The sequence below is a fragment of the Hydractinia symbiolongicarpus genome, chromosome 5 (genome assembly GCF_029227915.1).
Source record: "Hydractinia symbiolongicarpus strain clone_291-10 chromosome 5, HSymV2.1, whole genome shotgun sequence".
Classification (NCBI taxonomy): domain Eukaryota; kingdom Metazoa; phylum Cnidaria; class Hydrozoa; order Anthoathecata; family Hydractiniidae; genus Hydractinia; species Hydractinia symbiolongicarpus.
The window spans coordinates 4,885,440-4,906,568 of record NC_079879.1 but is presented as its reverse complement, the minus strand read 5'-3'; the positions used below and the strand labels follow the sequence as shown (position 1 = coordinate 4,906,568).

General features: G+C 34.1%; 3 protein-coding genes across 3 annotated transcripts; 2 read left to right on the top strand and 1 right to left on the bottom strand.

Annotated features, from left to right (window-relative positions):
- The first annotated feature begins 3,417 nt into the window (after positions 1 to 3,417).
- LOC130644316 (nucleoplasmin-like protein ANO39) lies at positions 3,418 to 8,167 on the top strand. Its single transcript, XM_057449867.1, has 11 exons — positions 3,418 to 3,532; positions 4,452 to 4,799; positions 4,875 to 5,002; positions 5,091 to 5,147; positions 5,712 to 5,801; positions 6,411 to 6,557; positions 6,699 to 6,833; positions 6,907 to 6,933; positions 7,355 to 7,387; positions 7,735 to 7,809; positions 8,026 to 8,167. The coding sequence occupies exons 1-11, from the start codon at positions 3,502 to 3,504 to the stop codon at positions 8,068 to 8,070; spliced, it is 1,116 nt and encodes a 371-aa protein (XP_057305850.1). The 5' UTR covers positions 3,418 to 3,501; the 3' UTR covers positions 8,071 to 8,167.
- A 2,620-nt stretch (positions 8,168 to 10,787) lies between these two features.
- On the top strand, positions 10,788 to 17,052 carry LOC130644307 (vesicular glutamate transporter 1-like). Its single transcript, XM_057449852.1, has 10 exons — positions 10,788 to 11,310; positions 11,718 to 11,751; positions 12,209 to 12,408; positions 12,843 to 12,930; positions 13,151 to 13,246; positions 13,429 to 13,562; positions 13,833 to 13,979; positions 15,114 to 15,240; positions 15,553 to 15,791; positions 16,424 to 17,052. The coding sequence occupies exons 1-10, from the start codon at positions 11,125 to 11,127 to the stop codon at positions 16,709 to 16,711; spliced, it is 1,539 nt and encodes a 512-aa protein (XP_057305835.1). The 5' UTR covers positions 10,788 to 11,124; the 3' UTR covers positions 16,712 to 17,052.
- A 107-nt stretch (positions 17,053 to 17,159) lies between these two features.
- LOC130644309 (tetratricopeptide repeat protein 33-like) lies at positions 17,160 to 21,101 on the bottom strand. The gene is made up of 6 exons (XM_057449854.1): positions 20,746 to 21,101; positions 19,371 to 19,452; positions 19,091 to 19,222; positions 18,637 to 18,687; positions 17,845 to 18,132; positions 17,160 to 17,424 (listed from the first exon to the last, which is right to left on the bottom strand). The coding sequence occupies exons 1-5, from the start codon at positions 20,946 to 20,948 to the stop codon at positions 17,854 to 17,856; spliced, it is 747 nt and encodes a 248-aa protein (XP_057305837.1). The 5' UTR covers positions 20,949 to 21,101; the 3' UTR covers positions 17,160 to 17,424; positions 17,845 to 17,853.
- Between the last annotated feature and the right edge of the window lie 28 nt (positions 21,102 to 21,129).

Sequence of the window (21,129 nt, the reverse complement as noted above, 5' to 3'; positions counted from 1 at the left end):
TCTGTCAGTGTCAGACTTTAATTGACGAGGGTGCCAATAAGCCGCATACAACATAAAAAGTGCAGGCGTTTTGAGCGTTTAAAAGGGACTGTACGGTAAAAATAAAGTTGTATATTTCAAGTTATGAAAAAAAACTCACAAAAATATATTTCTTTTTCCATAAAAGTTTCTCATGTCATTTATATCTGCTAACTTTTTTCAATATACATGCTGAAGCATGGCTTCATTCCTTTTGTGTGAATGTGCTTAACACTGAGTTTGATTGGGATTTGTCTGATGATGATGTTGTAGAAGGGCCAGCTATGCATATCATGACAGAATGGGTAGTGGAAGCAATTGGGAAATTAAAGATTGGTGAGGCTGCAGGAGTATCAGGTATTGTTGCAGAGATGATAAAAGCATCTGGATATATTGGAGTTGAGCTTATTACAAGTCTTGCTAATCAGATTATAAAGGATGGTTCTATTCCGAGTGAGTGGCAGTCGAGTGTAATAGTGAGTTCTTTCAAGGGCAAGGGTGATGCATTAGAAAGAGGTAACTATAGAGGTTTGAAGTTGGTTGATCAAGTAATGAAAGTTATTGAAAGAGTGATTGATAAGTTACTATAGATAAGATGTAATTTGGTTTTGTTCCAGGGCGTGGCACTACAGATGCAATATTTTTACTCAGACAGCTTCAGGAAAAGTATTTAGGAAAGAGAAGGAATCTCTTTTTACCTTTGTAGATTTAGAGAAAGCCTTTGATAGAGTGCCACTTAAAATTATGTGGTGGACTATAAGAAAATTAGCTGTGGATGAGTGGCTAGTTACGATGGTACAGTCTATGTACAGCAATGCTAGAAGTCGTGTCAGGATTAACGATTCACTTAGTGATGAATTTAGTGTAAAAGTTGGTGTACATCAGGGTTCTTAGTCCGTTGTTGTTTGTTCTAGTCTTAGACAAGCTGGTAATGGAGTTCCGAACAGGTTGTCCATGGGAGTTATTGTATGCAGATGATTTGGTTCTCATAGCAGAGTCCATGGAAGAATTACTTGAAAAGTTTGAGAAGTGAAAGAAAGGACTAGAAGAGAAAGGGCTAAAAGTGAACACAGCAAAGTCTAAAGTCATGATTAGTAGCATTGCAGCCAAGTGTGACCTTGTAGGTAATTTAATTTTTTTGTCAGACTTGCAAGCATTGGGTACATAAGAAGTACAGTAGTACTGGTGGAAGGTAAAGAGCTGACATTCAGTTTGTATGCAAGCGTTGCAAAGGTGAGATTATAGAGAATGAAGTATTTCTAGCTTCAATGATGTACAACAGCAGCTCGTTGAGATAGTTGAGAACTTCTGTTACTTAGGTAATATGTTGGGCAGTGAAGGGGGTGTTGGAAGAAGTGTTACTTGCAGGATAGGTTCTGCTTGGAAAAAATTCAGAGAGTTACTTCCTTTGTTGACTAGCAGAGTCTTGTCAATTGAGTTAAAAGGTAGGTTGCATGAGGCCTGTGTAAGAAGTGTTATGTTGTACAGTAGTGAGACATGGGCAGTGAAGCAGGAAGATCTTGACCGTTTAGAAAGGAATAATACGAGAATGGTTAGGTGGATTTGTAACGTCAGTCTGAGAAACAGAAAGAGTTCAGATGAGCTAAGAAGCAGGCTAAGTATCTGTAGAATTAAAGATGTTATCCAGATAAGAAGATTGAATTGGCTGGGGCACTTGGAAAGAACGGAGGGGGATAATTGGGTAAGAAAGTGTAGAGACTTGATAGTTCCTAGGGCAAAGCCCAGAGGCAGACCAAGAAATACTTGGCAGGAGGTTATAAGGACAGACTTAAAACAGAGGAAGTTGCGTTTAGATCTAACCCAGTCTAGATCAGATTGGAAGAGGGTCATTAATATACCCCATCCAACCCATGCCCATGCATGGAAAACGGACATTAAGCCGAGAATGATGATGATGATGATGATGTGCGCAAAAAAGACTGGGTTAAAACATTAACATGCGTAATTATTCATGTGACGGAAAGCAATTCAGAAAGAAAGATAGAGCGAGCGAAATATAAAAACACCCCCAGCAATATAGTGTAAGTTTTTAGTAGGAAGTAAATAAGTTTTTTTGCATGAGAAAATAATTTTATATTTCGTAACGTAAATAAAATGTCTTTGAACTTTACTGTTATTAGATTTCAGTACGAGCCAGAAAGATCAGGTGCAGAAATAGCGGCCCAGCCAAGGACTGTATATATTCAACATGCGCGATTGAATGTTACCATAGCACCAGGTTAACACAAGCCATGTGAGGAAAATTGGGCAGATGGCCGTTGGATGTTGCCAGAAGTCGTCTAGTAGAGTGAGGGCCCTAATTTGGTTTGCATAGCTCAAAATGACCATTAAATATTGTAGGACTCTCTATCTAAGCCATGGCTCCTCCTGGAAATAATAAATACTTCAATATATGTGAGGGTGGCCATGTAAAATATGCACATCTATTTATCGCTGCATGATAGCTTAAAATGTGCATTAAATACTTCTCTTTCAAGCCATGGCCCCTCCTGGAAATAATAAATAGGGTATTCTTGTGGTCGGAATGTTCTGCTTCATTGCTCTCCGATGGGGTACAAAGTGGACTTTTCACAGTCAAACCTTAACAGTAGCAACCTTAATTAAACAGAACTTACAAGCAAAATGGCGTTAAAATGTCACAAAATGGGAAAAATTAAGCAGTATCTAAAACATAGATAGGTTTCCTCACAAAAACAGTGTGATTGGTTCAGTATTATGACACGAATCCAATCGCAAGAATACCTCTCCATATTTGCGAGGGGTAGCAGTCATGTAAAATATACACATCATCTATTGTTTTAGAGCAAAGTAGTTTTATAATAAAGACGTTCTATAGATGAGTTACAGCGTGACGTTTTGATTTAATTGACAATGGACATGCACACGCCATGTGCACAGGCAAAAAAACTGATGCTAAAATTGGCATTGCTTCAAAAAGGCTGGATAATAGTAGTTGAGAAAAACAATTTCAATGCATTTTCAACCTTATATTCAATTTGGCTATGCGGTCCTTTTCTTCTTGCCTGTCAGGATGCGCGCGCATATACGGAACTTGGTACATTCGCGACTCATCTATAAAAGTTCTTTTTCCTAGCTCATTTGTGATTTTGAAGCTTCTAGCTAGCTAGTGATGTCACAACAAAAACATGTTAGTTCCTATATCATGCTAGTATACTGGTAAAAGATATAGACAGCTAATATTTAGTGGACAGACGCATCATGTTTAAATAATACAATCCAGTCAATCGTCAAATCAATACGATTGCGAACAACAAGACCGCATGGCCATCATATGTTTGGCATTGATTAGGGCTATGTCCTTTAATCAGCAACGCAGGACGGATTTACTATGATAAAAATATGTCCGCAATTCTATAAAATTGATAAAGGGTGCGACCAGAACTCCAGAAAATTTACGAGGAAACCCGGTTTTCCTTCTTTTCACGTGCTCAAGTAAATAAAATGGCCAACGATGCTCATGAGGAATTTTGGGGTAAAGATTTTCTTCCTACCAGTCCGACTTTGCAGTTTCAAAAGACCATTAATTAAGAGACTATAGTAAAACAATGTATTTAACCATATTTCTTTGAACCTTATACAAATTGAATTTTTTCTCTTACGATAAAAAAGGCTGCACATAGAGATGTGATAAAGCTTCTTTTTTCTGTAGATAGCTAGTGTACTTCTACTATACTTGTATTTGAATATGATTTTCATATATTATGAAGATTATATTAAAAAAATTATATTTTATATAGCCTTCGGAGATGGAATGTGTCATGGCTGTTTATTAGTGGACAAAAATGTTATGAAAAAATAATTCAATATATACCTCTCAGTTAAAACAGGATTTCTCAATAACAAAATAAGGTATTTTTATATTCTGTGAAAAGAATATTAAACTCAATAAAATACCAAGCATAGCTAGCTAGCTAGACAATAAAAAATCAAAAGATTAAAATATTCTCATTATGTTTAAAAATGGTGTGTTATTCTTTTATCAAAACTCAGATAAATTGTCCATATCATTAGCAGAAAATATTTTTGGACAATATTTGGTATATTTAGGTCAAAATGTCTAAAAACGTAAAATATCTGAAAAAATAACTGTTGTCCGAAATTTTATAGTATTTATTTATTATAAATATACTAGTTTCTCCAGTAAAAAAATGTTTTTTAATCAGTGGCAGCTAAAACATAAAACTTTTGTTTCATGAACATATGTAAAAAATAAAAGACATTATACTTTATTTTTAATTGGGTATTGTATGTCTAAACACTTTGACAGCACTTTCAAATCTGTTTACTTAGCCATAAAAAAGACAATCCTCAAACTAAACAAATTTGTTGGACTTAGCAAGCAAATTGTATGAAATACAACTGTTGTTTCAAGTGTTGAATTCATATTACAGGTTGCACCCTAAGCAAAGACAAGAAAGAAATTGTTTGGGATCCAAGTGCTGAAACTGAAGATGACGTAGAGCACAAACTTCAAATAACGGCAGCATGTCTTGGCCATAAAGCAAAAGATGGTGAAAGGAATCTTGTTGAGGTGACAACAGAGGATGATGATGGTAAAAAAATATCATGTCCCATAGTTTCACTACGGATAGGAGGAAAAGAATGTATTCATCTTGATCTTGGATTTTGCAACACAACCAAATTTATATTGAAAGAGGGGGCTGGACCTCTGTCATTATGTGGTGTCCATCTACAAGCTCTTCCATTGGACTTTGATGAAAATGAGGAAAGCTCAGAAGGTAATACAATGACGATTTAATGCTGTTAATCGTTCTGTTTCCAATCATAGTTAGATATTTGAATATTTTTTTTAGATGAGGAAGTACCAGATTTGATGCCAGCTAAAACCAAAAATGTACAAGATAAATCTAAAAAAGTGGAGGTTAAACCTGAAGATAAAAAAGACCAAAAGAAAAGTATTACTAAAAACCCAGCAAGTCCGGTATTTATTGCCTAAAGTTTTACCTTAGATATTCTTTATTGTAGTTGGTTTTGATGTAGTAGTTCTAATGTAAAATGTATTGTTTCAGGCAAAAAGACCTTTAATAACAAGCAAAAAGGATGAGCAACCAGCGAAAAAAAAGAAGGTATTAATTCTGTGTTTCTTTTGTTAATGTAAGTTAGCATGTGTATACGTTCAGGGTTCAAATTAACAATTCGCGAAAAGAAATGCCATTTTTGCGAATCACTTTGCAAAGAAAATGATAAAATTGTGAATCAAATATTTTTAAGTTGCCATAGAAAAGCTTCATTAGATCCCATTTTAAAAGTTTAAAAACAAAATACGGCAATAAAAATGCTTTGTCAGATCACATTTTAAAAGTTTAAAAACAAAAAACGGCGATAGAAATTCTTTTTGAGATCGCATTTTAAAAACAAAGAACAGGGATAGAAAAATGGTAATTGATCTAAGGTGTTCCCAGACCATATCTAGATGGTGGTTTACTTAATTACAGGGTGCCGAAATTTTTGCGAACTGACTTTACTTTTCTAATTTAAACCCTGATGTTCATGGATCACATCGCCAGATTTAATCTGACTCCCATTACGGTTTGGTGATGAAAAGAACTTTTTACTTTAAAATAAATCATTATTTAGCAAAAAAAACCTGCAAGCAATGATGTTACTGCATTTCTTTTATGTTATTTTAGGCTGCTCCTGTTGCTGAAGAAAGTGATGAAGAAAGTAATGAGGGCGAACAACAAAGTGATGGGGGTGAAGACGAATCTGATGAAGAATTGGTAAAAAAAAAATTTGTTTTATTTTTTACATAAAAGTCACAGCAAAATCAGTTGTTGGTAGAAGTTTGCAACATGTAAAATTGGTCTTTTACAAGGCAGATTATTCAGTGTAGAGCAGAACTGGTATTATTAAATACTAAAAAATACTAAAAATTTATTTTTTTGAAAAAAAAAATACTAGATAGAATACAATCATTTTTTTACATGATTTTGCTGTAACATTCAGAAATGTTGAAAAAAAAATTTTGCAAATACGATCACATTTTTGCACAAGGCAAATTTCTTTCAGGTGTTCATTCGTTTTACCAAAAGTCTTATTTTCATACTTTTTTTATGCTGATTACTGTATTAATTTGTGATTAAAGTTTAAAAGTTTTAGATGTCCTAAAACACTCTACAAAGTTTAATTTCTACATTCCTTTCAACAGTTTTTATTAAATTTCCCACAAGTAGAAAAACAAAAACGACACGTTGAGGAGGCAGAAGGGAAGCTATTTTTTTAATAGCAATGGCCACTTTGTTCCACATTTTTGCTCCACCTGGTGGAAAACTGGCTGAAAACCAGTATCCTGTTCTTTTCAAATAAAATTGTCTAATTCATTTTAACAGGAAAACAGTTTACTGGATAATCAGGCTGAAGAAGCTTCTGATGATGACAGCGAAGAAGGCGATGACGAGCCGGAGGGCGATGATGTTGATACAGATGATGAAGATGATGATGATGAAATGGAATCAGATGATGATGAAGAAGAAGGGGTGAGCTAAATTACCAAGAAAGTTGGTATAACTTGTAAATTATTTTGCCTAATTTGTACAATCTTTTGTTTATTGCAAACATAATCCTCGATATAATATATGCAAGCGATATTGATTTTGTTTTTTCTTATTTTGTTTCAGGATAGTGAGGATGAAGAGGAAGAAGAAAAACCTGCAAAGAAAACAAATAAAAAGATAAATGGACACAGTAAAGATGCAACTCCTGCAAAAGCTAAAAAAGAACAGAAAACTCCGTCAAAAGAACAGGGGAAAAAGGTATCTATTGCATTATTTTATACTGATTTTTTTAAGGTTTAGCTGTGATCTTAAACTAGTCTTTGTTTTGTAGGAGAATGTTAAAACACCAGCTAAAAAGGTATAACTCTTGTTTTTGCATAAAAGAAGCCCTTAGATACAGGGACGGTGAAAAGAGGGTTTATCCATGATGCATTTTTTGTAGTTAAACTTATTTTCATTTTCTTATTTATTCAGGGAATAGGAGAGTGCATTAGGGAAAATATTGTGACATTAAGAAAATCAGGAAATTTAAGCAGAGGCACTTCCTAATTTGTAAATTAATTTTAATCAATGTGTATGTTTTTGTAAACTTCTGTAAAATTAAAAAAGTATTTTTGCTGATTGTTTGTGTGGAATAGACTTTTTGTTTAAACGGTAACACGTGACACTTAAGTTTTAGCATATGTACTGGATTGCTCTTCTCTTTATAAAATTTATCATCTCGCCTCACTATCTCACTATCAATAACATGCCCTTAACCAAGTTTCTTTTCTTTGTAGACTCCTGAAGAATTAAAAGCATTTTTATTAAAGGTAATTCTGATTAAAAAGTTAACCTGTCTGTTATCATTTCTTCGCATAATCTAACCTATAGTCTACGCTAACACAGATTGCGTTAGGAAAACTGTATTCTCAATAAGTTTTGTTATTCACTTCAATGAAAAATTAACACAATATAAGTGTCTTAGTTTACAAAGCGGCAAACTATGGCATAACATTTGTGCTTTATAGCGGTTAAGTTGTATTCTGTGGTATTTTTTAATGCTTGTTGCAGAAATGAGCTTATTTTTGAGTCTTAAGTCAAATTGTTTTTTGTTTGCTTATAGCAAACAAAATATTTTATTGTGCTGTTTTATTTTATATATTTTTTTATGTTTTAGTCGCCAAATTTACCGAAAAAGTTTGATAAATTCGCTAACTTTATGAAGAATAATATGAAAGTTACAGATCAAAAGGTAGATCATCAGTATTTTGTGATAATTTTTATCGTTGTCCTTTCCATAAATTTTAAGCTAATTTATGGCTTGTTTGCGCTAGACTTATGATGATTAACGTAAAAATGTAATCAGAAACAAAATAAAATGTTGATTTGGAGATAAAGCAGGGTAGGGTAACCTACAACTTTTAATTAAAGTGAATCATATTTAATTGTTTCCATTTTTCTGTTTTAGTCTCAAAAGGAATTATGGGATTACGTGCAGAAGAACAAGAAGTAATGTTGGTTTTTTAGGATAAGTAGTGACAGGTCGTATGTTTCCCGTGTTACTCCGCATGTAAATAATAAAAAAGGGAAATAAATATTTTTACGTACTACTTGTGGTTCTTTATTAGTGTTGTTCAATAATGTTTTGAATCTCCAATAAAGAGAAAGAAGTGAGAATTTTGCGGCTGTTAAACTGACCTTAATATTCTGAATTCCGCTGAAGATTAAATATTTATTTTTTTGCGAATTTTACAAATTATTTGATTTTGCGTTGTTTTAGAAATTAGTTGATTTACCAGAAAGGTTAAGTATTAGTTTTAGAAATTTGGATTTATGTTGCAAAATTGATTTTTGAAATTGCAAAATTCGCCTCTTAATATTTTTTAACGCAGCCAAATGCATTTTTTACTGGTGGCAGTGTTTATCATTCAATTTCGCTTCCTGGTGCATTGTTTTGCGGAACTAAAATTACACGCGAGGGCGTAACTAATGACTGGACAATATTTAGAAATATTTGTACGATGGATTGGATAAAAATTCAGACTTCCACGTGACAGCCGTCCCGTTGGATTATCACAGGCACAGAAGAGCCCTGGGGATAAGGTTGACTTCCAAAGTAAATGTATAAAATCGTCAGGATGCATTCACAACTTCAGAAAACAATTCCCCATCAGCAGGGGCGGATCTAGGATTTTTTTTGTAGGCAAAATTCGATAGATTTTTTGGCAAAGTAATTTCAAGGGTTGTGGTGTTGTACGAGGTAAATCGGGCGTTTTGTATTTTTGCTGTAAAAGGAGCTAAAATTTTCACAAAGTATGAAAGTATAGCTTTCCAGTTACAGTGTCAGATAGCAACACATAATAAACATGTGCAGATAATATATAGTAATCATCTCTTTATGAAGTTAAGACAGTTTAGTATTAGGGTTACTGGTGTAGTTTTGCACCAATGATAATGATTAATTTTAATTCCCACAAGAGTAAGGCAGTTTATTAAGCCAGAAAAGAGTTAAAAATCAGAAAATAACATCAAAACACGTAACATGTCTGTATATTATTTACTCTTACATGCCCCTGTCAACTATGTTTGAAAAGTAATACTGTAAAATCTTTAAGAAAGTTTTAGTAACTATAGGCCAATTCTGAAGTTTGTTATATAAAAAGCAACATACATACAAATCCTAAATAAAATGAGACATTTGCTCATGCACTACATTTTCAAAAATTTTCATAGGACTCGGCAAAATGGAGATAGGCCGATAATTAGTAGGATATGTTTTATTGCCACTTTTAAAAATAGGCAAGACCCTTTTAGTCTTCAAACATTTAGGTACATCTGGTGGTTTACCACTTAAGAATAGTTAGCAAAAACTAAAATATTTCAAGTATTACTTAATTTTAAACAATGAATAATTTGGCAGGATGAAGGTTTGGTTTTAGACAACAACATGGCACACGTGGCCAAAATACCTCTCTCCAGCATTTCCAATCCTTTCCATATCTGGACGGGCTTTTAGATTCAAAACATTTTCATTTGGCTTAGGTAGCATACAATTGCTACAATTGCCATTTGAAGTGCCCTCTGCCAATGGACCTGACCCAGGTAAACCATGTTGAAAAATAAAAATCTACTTGTCCATGTAACCATACCCGTGGTCGTTTTAGGCATTTAAATTTAAAACCCGCGGAAGTTTTAGGCGAATCGACGTTTCACCTAAGATCGCCCCGGGTTTTCTTAATTGAGTAAAATATCAAATATTGATAATAAAACGCCGCGTTGTCATGAAGTTGAAATCGGCGGATGCCAAATATAATCTATAAAAAATATTCAGTTTTTTTAAAGATTATTCTATAATCTATAGAATTTTTTTTTTCTAGGTCACAAAATTAGGCTTAGGCAAATGCCTAGGCTGCCTAACCCTAGATCCGCCCCTGATCAGTGTTTGGATTGAATAGGAAATAGGGATAAAACTTCCATTCTTTATTCACAGGTTTTTTTCCAGAAAATTTGACTGCACAAGCCACATCCATTTAGGTTTGATGACAAAGTTAAAAAAATTTTCATATCCATATGTAAGAGAAAGACGCGAATTTGAGGATATGTGACATCACACGAAGCAAAAATTACGCATACAGTCAAATCCACGGTAGTACAGCGGCCCTCTCTATTACAAGGCAATTTGTGAATCGAAATAAAATTTTCGTTGTTTGGAGAGGCAATGTGAAAAATTTAAAAACTTTGGAAGAAAATGTGCTTTAAGTTAATTTCCCACTTGGATCAGAGTATGAAGATGATGCGAAAGCTTTTTTAAAAAAGATCGCTGAGAAAGAGAACACCGTTGAGCTATTGTCCGATGAGGAGAAAATAGTAGGACATTTGTAAAAAAAATTTGTATTTTTATGTTTTTGGGGCTTTTATATAATATAAAAAAGGCAACAAATTTACAGTATTTTAATTAACGAGTCATGAAATTGAGGGTCTTTAAATTAACACTACATTTAATTAGCGGTGATTAAATTAACGCGAATTTTTAAAAACCGCGTTAATTTTATGACTCGTTCATTTCACGGAATAAGGTAGGACATAAAAAATTTTTTTTACACACCCAAATTTCACATTTGTTACCGAAGTAAACAACCGGCAACTTTTCAATTTTCGGCATTTCTTTACAGCAACAGCTGTGAATTGAAATTGACTTGAAGTGTTTCTCCACTAGCGATTTGTTTTGATTGTTGCTTCACTTTCGGCATTACACATATCATTAGCGTGTTTAAAGCCTCTCATGACACTCGGTTACAGACCTCCTCATTCTACTCACTTGATGTAGTAAAGTAAGGTAGACAGGGCGCGAAGTTGGTCAATTGTAATGGTTGAGTGCACTCATATGCGTAGCGACCACGGGTGGTTAGGTAAACCGCGAATTTCTAACATAAAATAGAGAATACACATTTCTCGAAAACGATAACCTTATTATATTTAAGGTACCGTCAATAATTTAATACAACAATGACATTTTAGTGCTGGTGTTAAAGACGGTCAAGCGTTGTGACGCTGACTTCTTATTATAATGGACGAGGAGAAAAAGAAACTCGAAAAATCGTCAAAGTTTTATATTCCTCGCCGTTATATTCTATGTGTACTTATGTTCGGAGGATTTTTAACCATGAACTGCCAGAGGTCTTGTTTAAGCGTGGCTATTGTAGCAATGTCCAGCAAAACAAGGCACTGGGAGAATGGAAAGTGGAAATCAAAGGTAAAACTCTATGTCAAGAATTTGTCTGTGTGCCGGTGTTTTTTTAGCGCGACGTAATTCAAAAGCAAGACGATTTAAAGAGGGTATTTTTTTTTCTTTAAACTGATGTCTGTTTCAAAAACCACGACGCAAGATAAAACTTAACGCCATGTTACGGCACGTTTGGTAACGCGAAAATAATATCCTTATTATAACCCGACATACCATGTCAGTGACGTCCTGATAGATTTCATTTCTTAGATAAATCATTCTATATTTGTCTTGTTGATGTGACGTGTAGTAACCAATGCCATATGCATATTTGGCTAATTAAAAATAAAAAGCAACGAAATTTTTCCCAATAGGGTCGAGTCAGATCGAAAAAAGTCTCTCTTCTCTTATTCACTAAGCTTACTTTTGTTTTCTAGCCTCCTGAATTTCATTGGGATTCAGAAAAGAAAGGTAGGTTTTTAATATGCCCTATTCTAGCCGCAAGCAAATATATCACATGTCATGACGTGGGTCTCTGAAATATACTATCTGGTCAAACAAGGACAGTCTATAAAGTACTTAAATAACCAACCTCGACCCCCGGGCTCTTTGTCTCCTTTTTGGCAAGAGAAAAACTTTTTCTTTCTTGCCGTACCTTATATCAGAAAGAGAAAAAAGTTCTGGGATCTAGGTTACTTACCATACGTTTGGTAAGGAGTCATAGCAAAAGCGTACGATTTCTTGCTTGACTTTTATCACTGTAACGTCGAAGTAACAATCTTTCATAACAATGGAAAGAGTTTAGCAGAGCGAACGGTGAGTATTCAAGTAGAGAGGATGTGTAAAAGAACATGGGAAGGTTTATGTCGCTAAAAGGTGAACCTTGCGCGTAAACATTTGTATCAAAAAAAAAAAAAATTTATTTTAGGTATGCTTCTTGGGGCTTTTTTCTATGGATATTTGATCCTTCAAATTCCAGCTGGTTGGTTGTGCATGAAATTTGGTGGAAAGAGAGTACTTGGAATTAGCGTCTTTATCGCTTCTGTCATAAATGCACTGTTGCCGGAAATCGCACGATACAACGAGGATTTTTTTTTCATAGCACGAATAACACAAGGCTTCTTCTTAGTAAGTAAATCTCGCTATTTCCTTAATACGTAGCAATTTTCGTGCGAGTATTGTTTGCGTAACGAAGTAAAAATGTAGTTTGGTACAAAATAACATGCCATTTTAAAATACGATAATGTTTCGGTAAACGCCCCTTCAATTAGACTGTCCCTTTACTTATCCTTAATACTCCACCCATTTTTAATTTTTTCTCCCTTTGACCCTAAAAGTCAACTTTTTTACAGGGGGTTTATCGCTCCCCTCTTAAATAGATGCCCCATGCCCCTACTAACATCAAAAAAAATAAAATTTAAAAACGTTCTTAGCAATATACGATATATTGCCAAATATTTTTTCAGACAAGAATTCTTCAAATATCTAAGTTTCAGAATCCATATTCGTCACAAAAATTAAGCCCAACAGAGATAATTTAATTTGATCTTGGTTATTTACAGGGCGTTGTGTTACCTTCCAATCATTACTTGTGGGGCAAATGGGCACCAACCAAAGAAAAAGGCACATTAGTCTCTTTCTCTATATCGGGTGAGTGGCGATGTGAAATCTTCATTGTAAACAAAACTTTTACGTTCTAATTTGAGATTGAACTACAGAGTTAACATGTTGGTTGTTAACAAAGAAATGATCATGAAAAATAATGTCCTGCTTAAAAAGTTGTACTGTCAATTTTGATGTCTATGTCAAAAGTCATAATTTCTTGTAATTTATTGAAGTTCTTATTATTGATTTATATTTTTCTCAACAGGGTTGTCAGCTGGTATGCTGACTGCTTATCCAATCTCTGGCTTGTTATCACAGTATGGCTTCGCAGGCGGTTGGCCATCAGTCTTTTATACGTTTGGTGAGTTTACACAAAGTACTCGCCGCATAGGTTCTTTCTTTGAAACAAAGCTTAGGTGACACCAGTTGTACTTTATAACGTCGAAGTGTGAAACGAAAATGGTTGTGTTTTTCTCATCAAATTCCAGACAGTCTAATTATACTCGAGTATCATCTTGTTCAAAATTTTGTGAAAATATTAAGGTGGAGCGGGCCTCCTCTGGACATTCGCTTGGTACATGTTGGTATCAGAAACTCCTCAAGAACATCCTTCCATAAGCGCAGAAGAGTTAGCTGTTATGGACCAACTAAAGGACAATAAGAATGGAAAGAAACAGGTAAGTAAGCTTTTAACATTGCCTATGAAAATTAGACAAGCTTACTCATTTTGGCAGCCTCTGCGGGATCTAAGAGGAGACTGGAAAGAGTAAAAACTTGGATTGAAAGCATGTCTTATCTTCTCGATTCTCTCTATATTTTTTTAAATCCAAATTATGCAGTGGTGCGAATCTTTGAACTCAACCTTTCTTAGGTGCAATTTTATTTTCTCCTATTTGCCATTATAAAAAATGTCGATAATTTACAATGTACTCCATTTTTGTTTGTAGGATCAGATTCCATGGTGCAAAATATTTTCTAGTCTTCCTGTGATTGGAATTATCTTTGCTAATTTTACGTTTGACTGCAGTTATTACACTCTTCTTATTACCATGCCTCTGTTTCTTCGAGATGTTCACAAGTTCAATGTAGCAACGGTAAGCAAGTACATTTTTTTTATCTTAAGCTTGGTTACAAGTAAAAGTAATTGTTTTCTAGCAGTTGCTGTGGAAATATATCTTGTGGCGTTTTTATGCATCCTCTTTCCCAGTGCTTCTTGTCTCTCATCAGGGATGTCATTGATAGGTCCGACGAAAATTTTTGTCTCGCCGTCCAATATGTAAAAAGAGACAACAGGTCCTGGGATCGAGGTTGGCTTTTATGCACATGTGATTCCAATAAAGTTGTAACATTGACAGTTAGACTCGACAATATTTATGTTAATGAAAACCTTCATGGTTCGCACGATAACGTTGAAACTTGTACGCTATTATTACACCAAGATTTAAGGGGGATTTTCACGGAACGAATTGTCAATGGCGAATTCGGCAGCGAATTAGCTGCGAAATATCTTTTTGATTTTCACATGAAATGAAAAAACATGTGGCAAATTTAAAATACTGAATGTAAGCACTCTTTTGGGTATTAAAAACCAGACAGTTTTTTTGAATTCTTTCCAGTTACCTGTTTTTCTAAGAATAAACACTAAATATTATGTTTGGTCACACGTTCACAACGAACTATTTCGCCGCTAAAAAGTAGAAATTGTTTTAAAAAATTTTTTGAAGCAAAATGAAAACAAACAAAAGTGCGCATGCTCAGATACATTTCGCCGTTTCACTGCTAGTTTTTGACCAATCAGAACGCGGTTAACTAATGTAAACAATGACTTTGGCGCCTAATTTATTTTGTCGTGAAAATTAAAAAGCGAATTCGCCGTCGAATTCGCTGTTCAATCGCTTCGTGAAAATCCCCCTTAATACTTGTGAGATCCGCGAATTAAAAGATGAAAATTGATTGGAAGACACGAACAAATTTCTTTACTTGAAATTCAAGAGGAAAAGAAAACATGGACAATATGTTTATTAAAAAACATAATCAACATCGATCTTTCAAAAAAATTTGAGACAATTTTGGTAAACTGCAATTTTGTGAAATATTACAAAACCAAGGGGCTATTCAATAATTACATAACACCCAAATTCGCTATTTTTCGCTACCCCAATGACCCCAAAACATTTTTACTTACCACCGTATCAATAATAGTACAATTGCATGGTTTTTATTTTTAGACTGGCATAGTTTCTGCTATGCCGTGGTTCTTCATGACCATCATGATATCGATAGCCGGTTTTTTAGCCGACAAAGCACGTCAAGTTTTACCTGTTGGTTTGACCAGAAAATTATTTTTCAACATTGGTAAACTTTTTTCATTTTTGTCTTTTCTTTTTTGTCTGGCCGTTATTGTTTGCAGTTAACTCTCTATCCGAAACTCGCCACAGGAAATTTATTCAAGAAAGATAAAGTATATAGGGCGATAACAACAGCACCCTTCATCCCAGGGATTTCTGCTTTTTTGATAAACAAACCCTGGCAGGAAGGGGGGACAACAGAAGATGTATAAAAAATATTTGCCATATCCGAATAAAGAGTCTACTACATATTTTTTATTACGATTTTTTTAGTTAATTGAAAAATGTTTATAAGAACTTATTTTCTTCTTTCTTCCAGGTGTAATCGGTTCTGGTTTCTTTCTCATTATTGCTGGTTACGTTGAATCTTCCGAAGCTACGATTGTTCTTCTTTGTGTGAGTGTCGCCTTCTTTGGCTTCGCATTTAGTGGATTCATGGTAAATCCTATGGACATTGCACCAAAATACGGTGGCACTATTATAGGCATTAGTAACAGTATATCGACGACACCTGGATTTGTTGGACCAGCTATCGTTGGTATTATGACCAAACATGGGGTGAGTATGTACGAATTATCCTCTCGCAGCCTCGTTTTAAAGGGTTTTTTAAAACGGTTAAATAGATGTCGCAATGACAGCACGAGTTCAACTGTTTTTAAATTTTGTGTTGAAAAAAATTTCTGATATTGATTATAAGAAACTTATGCCGACGCAATTCTTGAGGATTTCTGGTGGAACACAAAATAATAAAAAGCATTTGAACGAGGCTAAAAGCTTAGAACTTCTTTTACAGTAGCCTCGTCCCTCGATAAGGTCGCAATGGGTAGGAAAAAAGGAACCTTGGGAGACGAGGTTGTGTGAAGGAACTGATGATTTGTACAAATTTCCTGGCTAATGTATCCCCCAGTTTTTCGATTCCATCAAACGATTACTAGTTTGTTATACATTATTTTCAAGTAAATCAGATGTTTGTCTTCTTCTGACTTTTTACCAACTTTCTTGCATGTTCTTAATGTACTAGATCAAGCGAAAATTCAACCTCGCACCCAGGGTCTTGTGGCCCCTGAGCCGTTAAAACGGAGTGGGTATCAACTTCATGAACAAGGCAAAATGCCCTGGCAAGGGGGCTGGCAAAAAACTTAAATTTTGGAACAACGTAATCTTATGTGACAGTTTCCTCTTCTTTTCAGACGGCAGGTGAATGGCTTGAAGTTTTCTATGGTCTGGCTGGTGTCAGCATTATTGGAGGCTTGGCCTATATATTACTTGGCTCTGGTAAACTACAACCATGGGCGACTTACAGCATTGTAGACGGAGAAGTAGAAACGGGGGAGACGATAGATGAAGTCGAATTAGGAAATAAAAAACAAGAAGAAACAAAATATAATATAAATGAACTTTCAAATATACTTAACAATGAACCTTTACAGGATTTTCTGGGGGAGAAAAACATAGATAAGATGCGTGATTCTGGATAGAATACTTAATATTTTTTTAGCAATTTATATTTAATTAGACTCCCGGATTTATCTATAATTAGTCAAGAAACTGAGTTCACACGTCAAGTTCGCACTTTTAAAAACAAATTTTGCAGGTCATTTTACAAAATAAAATTTTTACAACAATTTCCACAACAGATTTTACAGGTGGTTTTACAGGATAGAATTACCAGCAGGTCATTTTGCAGAACAAATTCTACAGGTCATTTTCAGGAACATATTGCGGAACATATTTTTGTTGATAATTATATTTTTTAAACAGTTAGATATGTTGTAACGAATATACGTTTTATACAAAAAAACATACCAGTTATTTCAAACGCAGTGGATTACCATCTTGTTTACATTTTCTTTAGGTGCTTATAAAATAACAGTAATCACTATAAATTTTCTTCGCGCCAAATGGCAATTGTTATCTCGACAGCTGGTGCAGCTTCCCAATATGATAAGTTCAGTTATTATGCATAGTACTCTTGTAAATCTGAAGCTGTATGCAAATTTTGTCAACTTCCCCACTGAAAGCATTCCTTGATCCACAACCGTTAAATGTTAGACACTTCTTACTTGTAAGAAAATTCGTGCACCATAACATATATTTTTTCACATTAGGTTGTACATACACCAGAGAGTATATAGAATGTTAGGTAATTTAGTGCTGCATCGATGATCTCGTCAAACAAAGTGAATGCGTCCTAAAAATAAAAATAAATCAGCTATACAACACAATGTCTCTTTCTGCAGCAAATATGAGTCAGCGTCGCTTTACATAATTTTTACAACAAAATATGGATTGTAAAAGAAATACTAAAACTACCTTCGAAGTCTTTCGCAAATGATCATTTCGATAATTTTCGCAAGAATTGATTTTCGCGATATCAGGCGTACCTTAGAGCACTGAATATCGTCTTTTTTCGATTACTTTAGCTTTATTCTTATTAACTGATCTCGAAAGATGTTTTACTAGCTCACGATTGACCAGTTTCAATTTTCCTGTTAATATGATAGTACCTTTTAAAAATTTCTAAGGAAATTTCTCGTAATTTCTTCAAATTATTGATTCGCGAAAGTTTATGTTCGCGAAATACAAAAATTTCGCGAAAGTATTTACTTACATGTTTATGCTAGGTAAGACCACCGTTACTCATGCTATTTGCGAGATTATTAGCGACAGTTTGGTCTGTTATAGATCCCTCTGTTGCAGGCTGTCCATTGCAGGTTTCTACGGGTTGTGCGTTTACAGTTTGTTTCGTCACGGGCTTCTCTATTCCGGCTTTATGTTCGACTTTTGTACAACAAACAGCACACAAGGATGTGGTATCGTCTTTCTGAGAGGACAGCTTTTCCAGTCGGGCCTTCTCTTTTATAAGTTCTTTTGTGTAGCATATATCTTCCTCGTATATCTGAATGATCAGAGGAAATCTTACAGTTTAAGAATCACAAGGGTTAATAATTTAAGCAAACTACTACGTTTAAGTCAATATAGGTCAGCTTTTTTTGCCCCGAGAGAAAATTGTTTTCCAAGAGCGTTGTTTTAAATCCATCAATAATTCAGCTTCAACAGTTTAGGGGGCTGTTCTTCTTTTTCGTGTACTTCTTTCTTATTTCATTATAAAATTAAAGTAGAGTTTAAAACAATTCAGAAAAGCTGGGTTCGATTCTAGACAATGTTAAATCTAGTATCTGCTACCCATCAAACAATTTCAGCTTTCATATTATTAAGAATGTTAGCCTCATTAAATACTTCCTTGTCTCATCACCTGTCTTAATTAACTCAGGTGCATATCCTTTCTCAAATATTGTGCGAATGCTAAAGTTCGCTAATTCGCTGACCCAAAGCTCACAAAAATTTATTTTTGCTAAATTACAATGAATTACAATGACAATTTGTAAACAGGAAATATTACCTCTTTATTGCTTGGGTCCAAATGATATGCACGGGAAAAACTTTTTAAAGCCTAAACAAAGTGAAGAATATTATATATCATCGCAAAAAAACTGTAAAGGTAATTGAATGTAGCTAAAGGACGACGTTTCCGTGATTTCTTTTTTGAACCTATTACAAAAATTTCAACTGCGCTATTGTAATGAACAATTTCAGGTGAATTTAATTTGGTTATTCCTTGAAAAAATAATCCAGAATTTATCAAAATCGTTGTTCAATTTGTGCTATTTATTCGGTTAATAAAAAGAGACTACAAATGAAGAGAAGAAAAATTAACAACATCTTGCGTATTTTGATGTGTTGTTACAAAAGTTGTTAATGTATTACACCATAAAATACTTACTTTCTGAAGTTTTAAAAGAATGTTGTTATACAAAACGACTCCAAATAAAATTTACAGTATATATCATTCTTACAATTTCAATTTCACCTATACTTATTTGACTTCTCCCAACAGTTTGATGTGCTTCTGCCCAAAGCGGTTCAATCATTACGGCTGTTTCAGCAGCTTGTACTGCTGGAAATACTTCACCTAACTCCAACAAGACCTACAACATGGACAATGATCCTCAAATCAATCAATCAAACAGATTTTTGTATTTTGTAAAAATATTACAATTGAAAAAAAATCTTCTATTTGAAATATGTGCACATAGTACAGTATGTACAGCAGTTTTTAATGTTCGAAAATGTTACCTGAGCTTGCATTTCATATATTTTAGCAACTCTTGGAGTCAACGCGGCAGCTTCTTTAAACTTACTGTTTGCTTCCCAATATCTAAATATTAAATTTAATTCTTTTTGAACATCACAAAATTAAAACTTTTTTAACAGATGTTAGAAACAGCTTCTTTGTTTTTGCCTGCATTATTAATATTAGCAAAATAACAAGCAGATAAAACTTTAATTTTACTAAGAAAAGAACAAAGGTATTTTTGTGAACTTATGGTAGTATTTAAATTCTGGGGACTATTTTCATGCTTCTACTTGTGATCATTTAAAATTAGATTGTTTAATCCTGCGGCACTGATATTAAACAACATATATTTTGTGTCATATATGATTTTAAGCCCTTGATTATAATTATATAAAAACGTGCCGAAAAAACCCGTGAAAAATGCACCTAGGCAGTAGAACAACACTGGACCCACCAAGGTACAATAAAATTTTTTAGAAATTTGATTTGAAGTTTCTTCCATTGTATAGAGCTTAAACAGCTCAAGAGAACGTATAAGATCATGTCCTTTTGAAGAAGGGTTGAACAGAGACGTCATCAACTCAACCGTTGGATACAAAACAAGTGGGTAGCTTTAGAAAATTGGCAAGCTTTGAATCAATATAAGAGATAATGCAATTACCTTACCAACTAAGTAAGTTTTTAAAAGTGTCAATTTGGTGTCCTAACCAGACCTACAGTAATCACCATTTTTCTTTAACATGAACGACTCAATCAATAAAGCAATTTTGATTTTGGTCTTGGCAACCCCTTTTTACCAACACCTTCTCAATCAAAATATGTTGTGATTTATAATTTATGCAACAAAGTTCAGATTTGTGCTCACACATGTGCCCAATCCCTGGTTCTTAGGTAGGTATTTTCTGTATCAATATTTTATATTTTTGCAAGGGTGACCATGTATCAACAAAACAATTGCAGAAAAACACTGTGGCTGCTTTGCTAACCTTTGATCCGTTAAATTGGGGAAAATTTGGCTCCTGAGAACTGGACAAACACAAAAAACCATATTAAGAAAAAAATGTTTTCCAATTCTTTTCTTGTAAAATTTGTGAATTTAGTTCTCCTAAAATATTAGGTCCTGCTAATTTTGCGAAAATTTAAAAAAAATATATTTCACAAAAAATTAGCTATAGTTCCTAGTTCTTGTGAAAAAGTTATTCCCTTTTGTAAGCCAAACTTTCTCTTACAACTAAATTTGTAACAATTTTTACGTTACTCCTATATATGCATCTTGAGGAATATAAAGCAGAATTTTATTTTATTATTGAAAAATATAGATCAAACAACATGTAGCCGTAAGCTAGCTAGCTAGCACATAGCCTAAGTAGCTACCTTTCTTTCTCTGCTAATGAAATGCCTTCGTTAATCAATCTGTTACTTTTGCTGATGCTATCTTCCAGCATTATTCGTTTGTGGGGCAATAAACTTCTCCAGTCATCAGTGGTCACTTCATTCTTTTCATCCGCATCGTCCGTAAATTGTGCAGCACATTTAGCTACCTTTCTTTTCTTCGTCCATTTAAAAAAGCCCTCCATGTTGCTTTGTTTGTTCTTTCAGTTATTGCAATTTAGTTAAACATAGCAAAGTAGACAATATTAGTGAAACATGTGGGGAAAAACGGCAGGCCTTCATGATGGAACTTTATTCAGTTTTTTGTTTTCTTTGCGTTCTGCTTCATACTTAGCTAGCTAACAATTTTGTAAATAAACTATATTT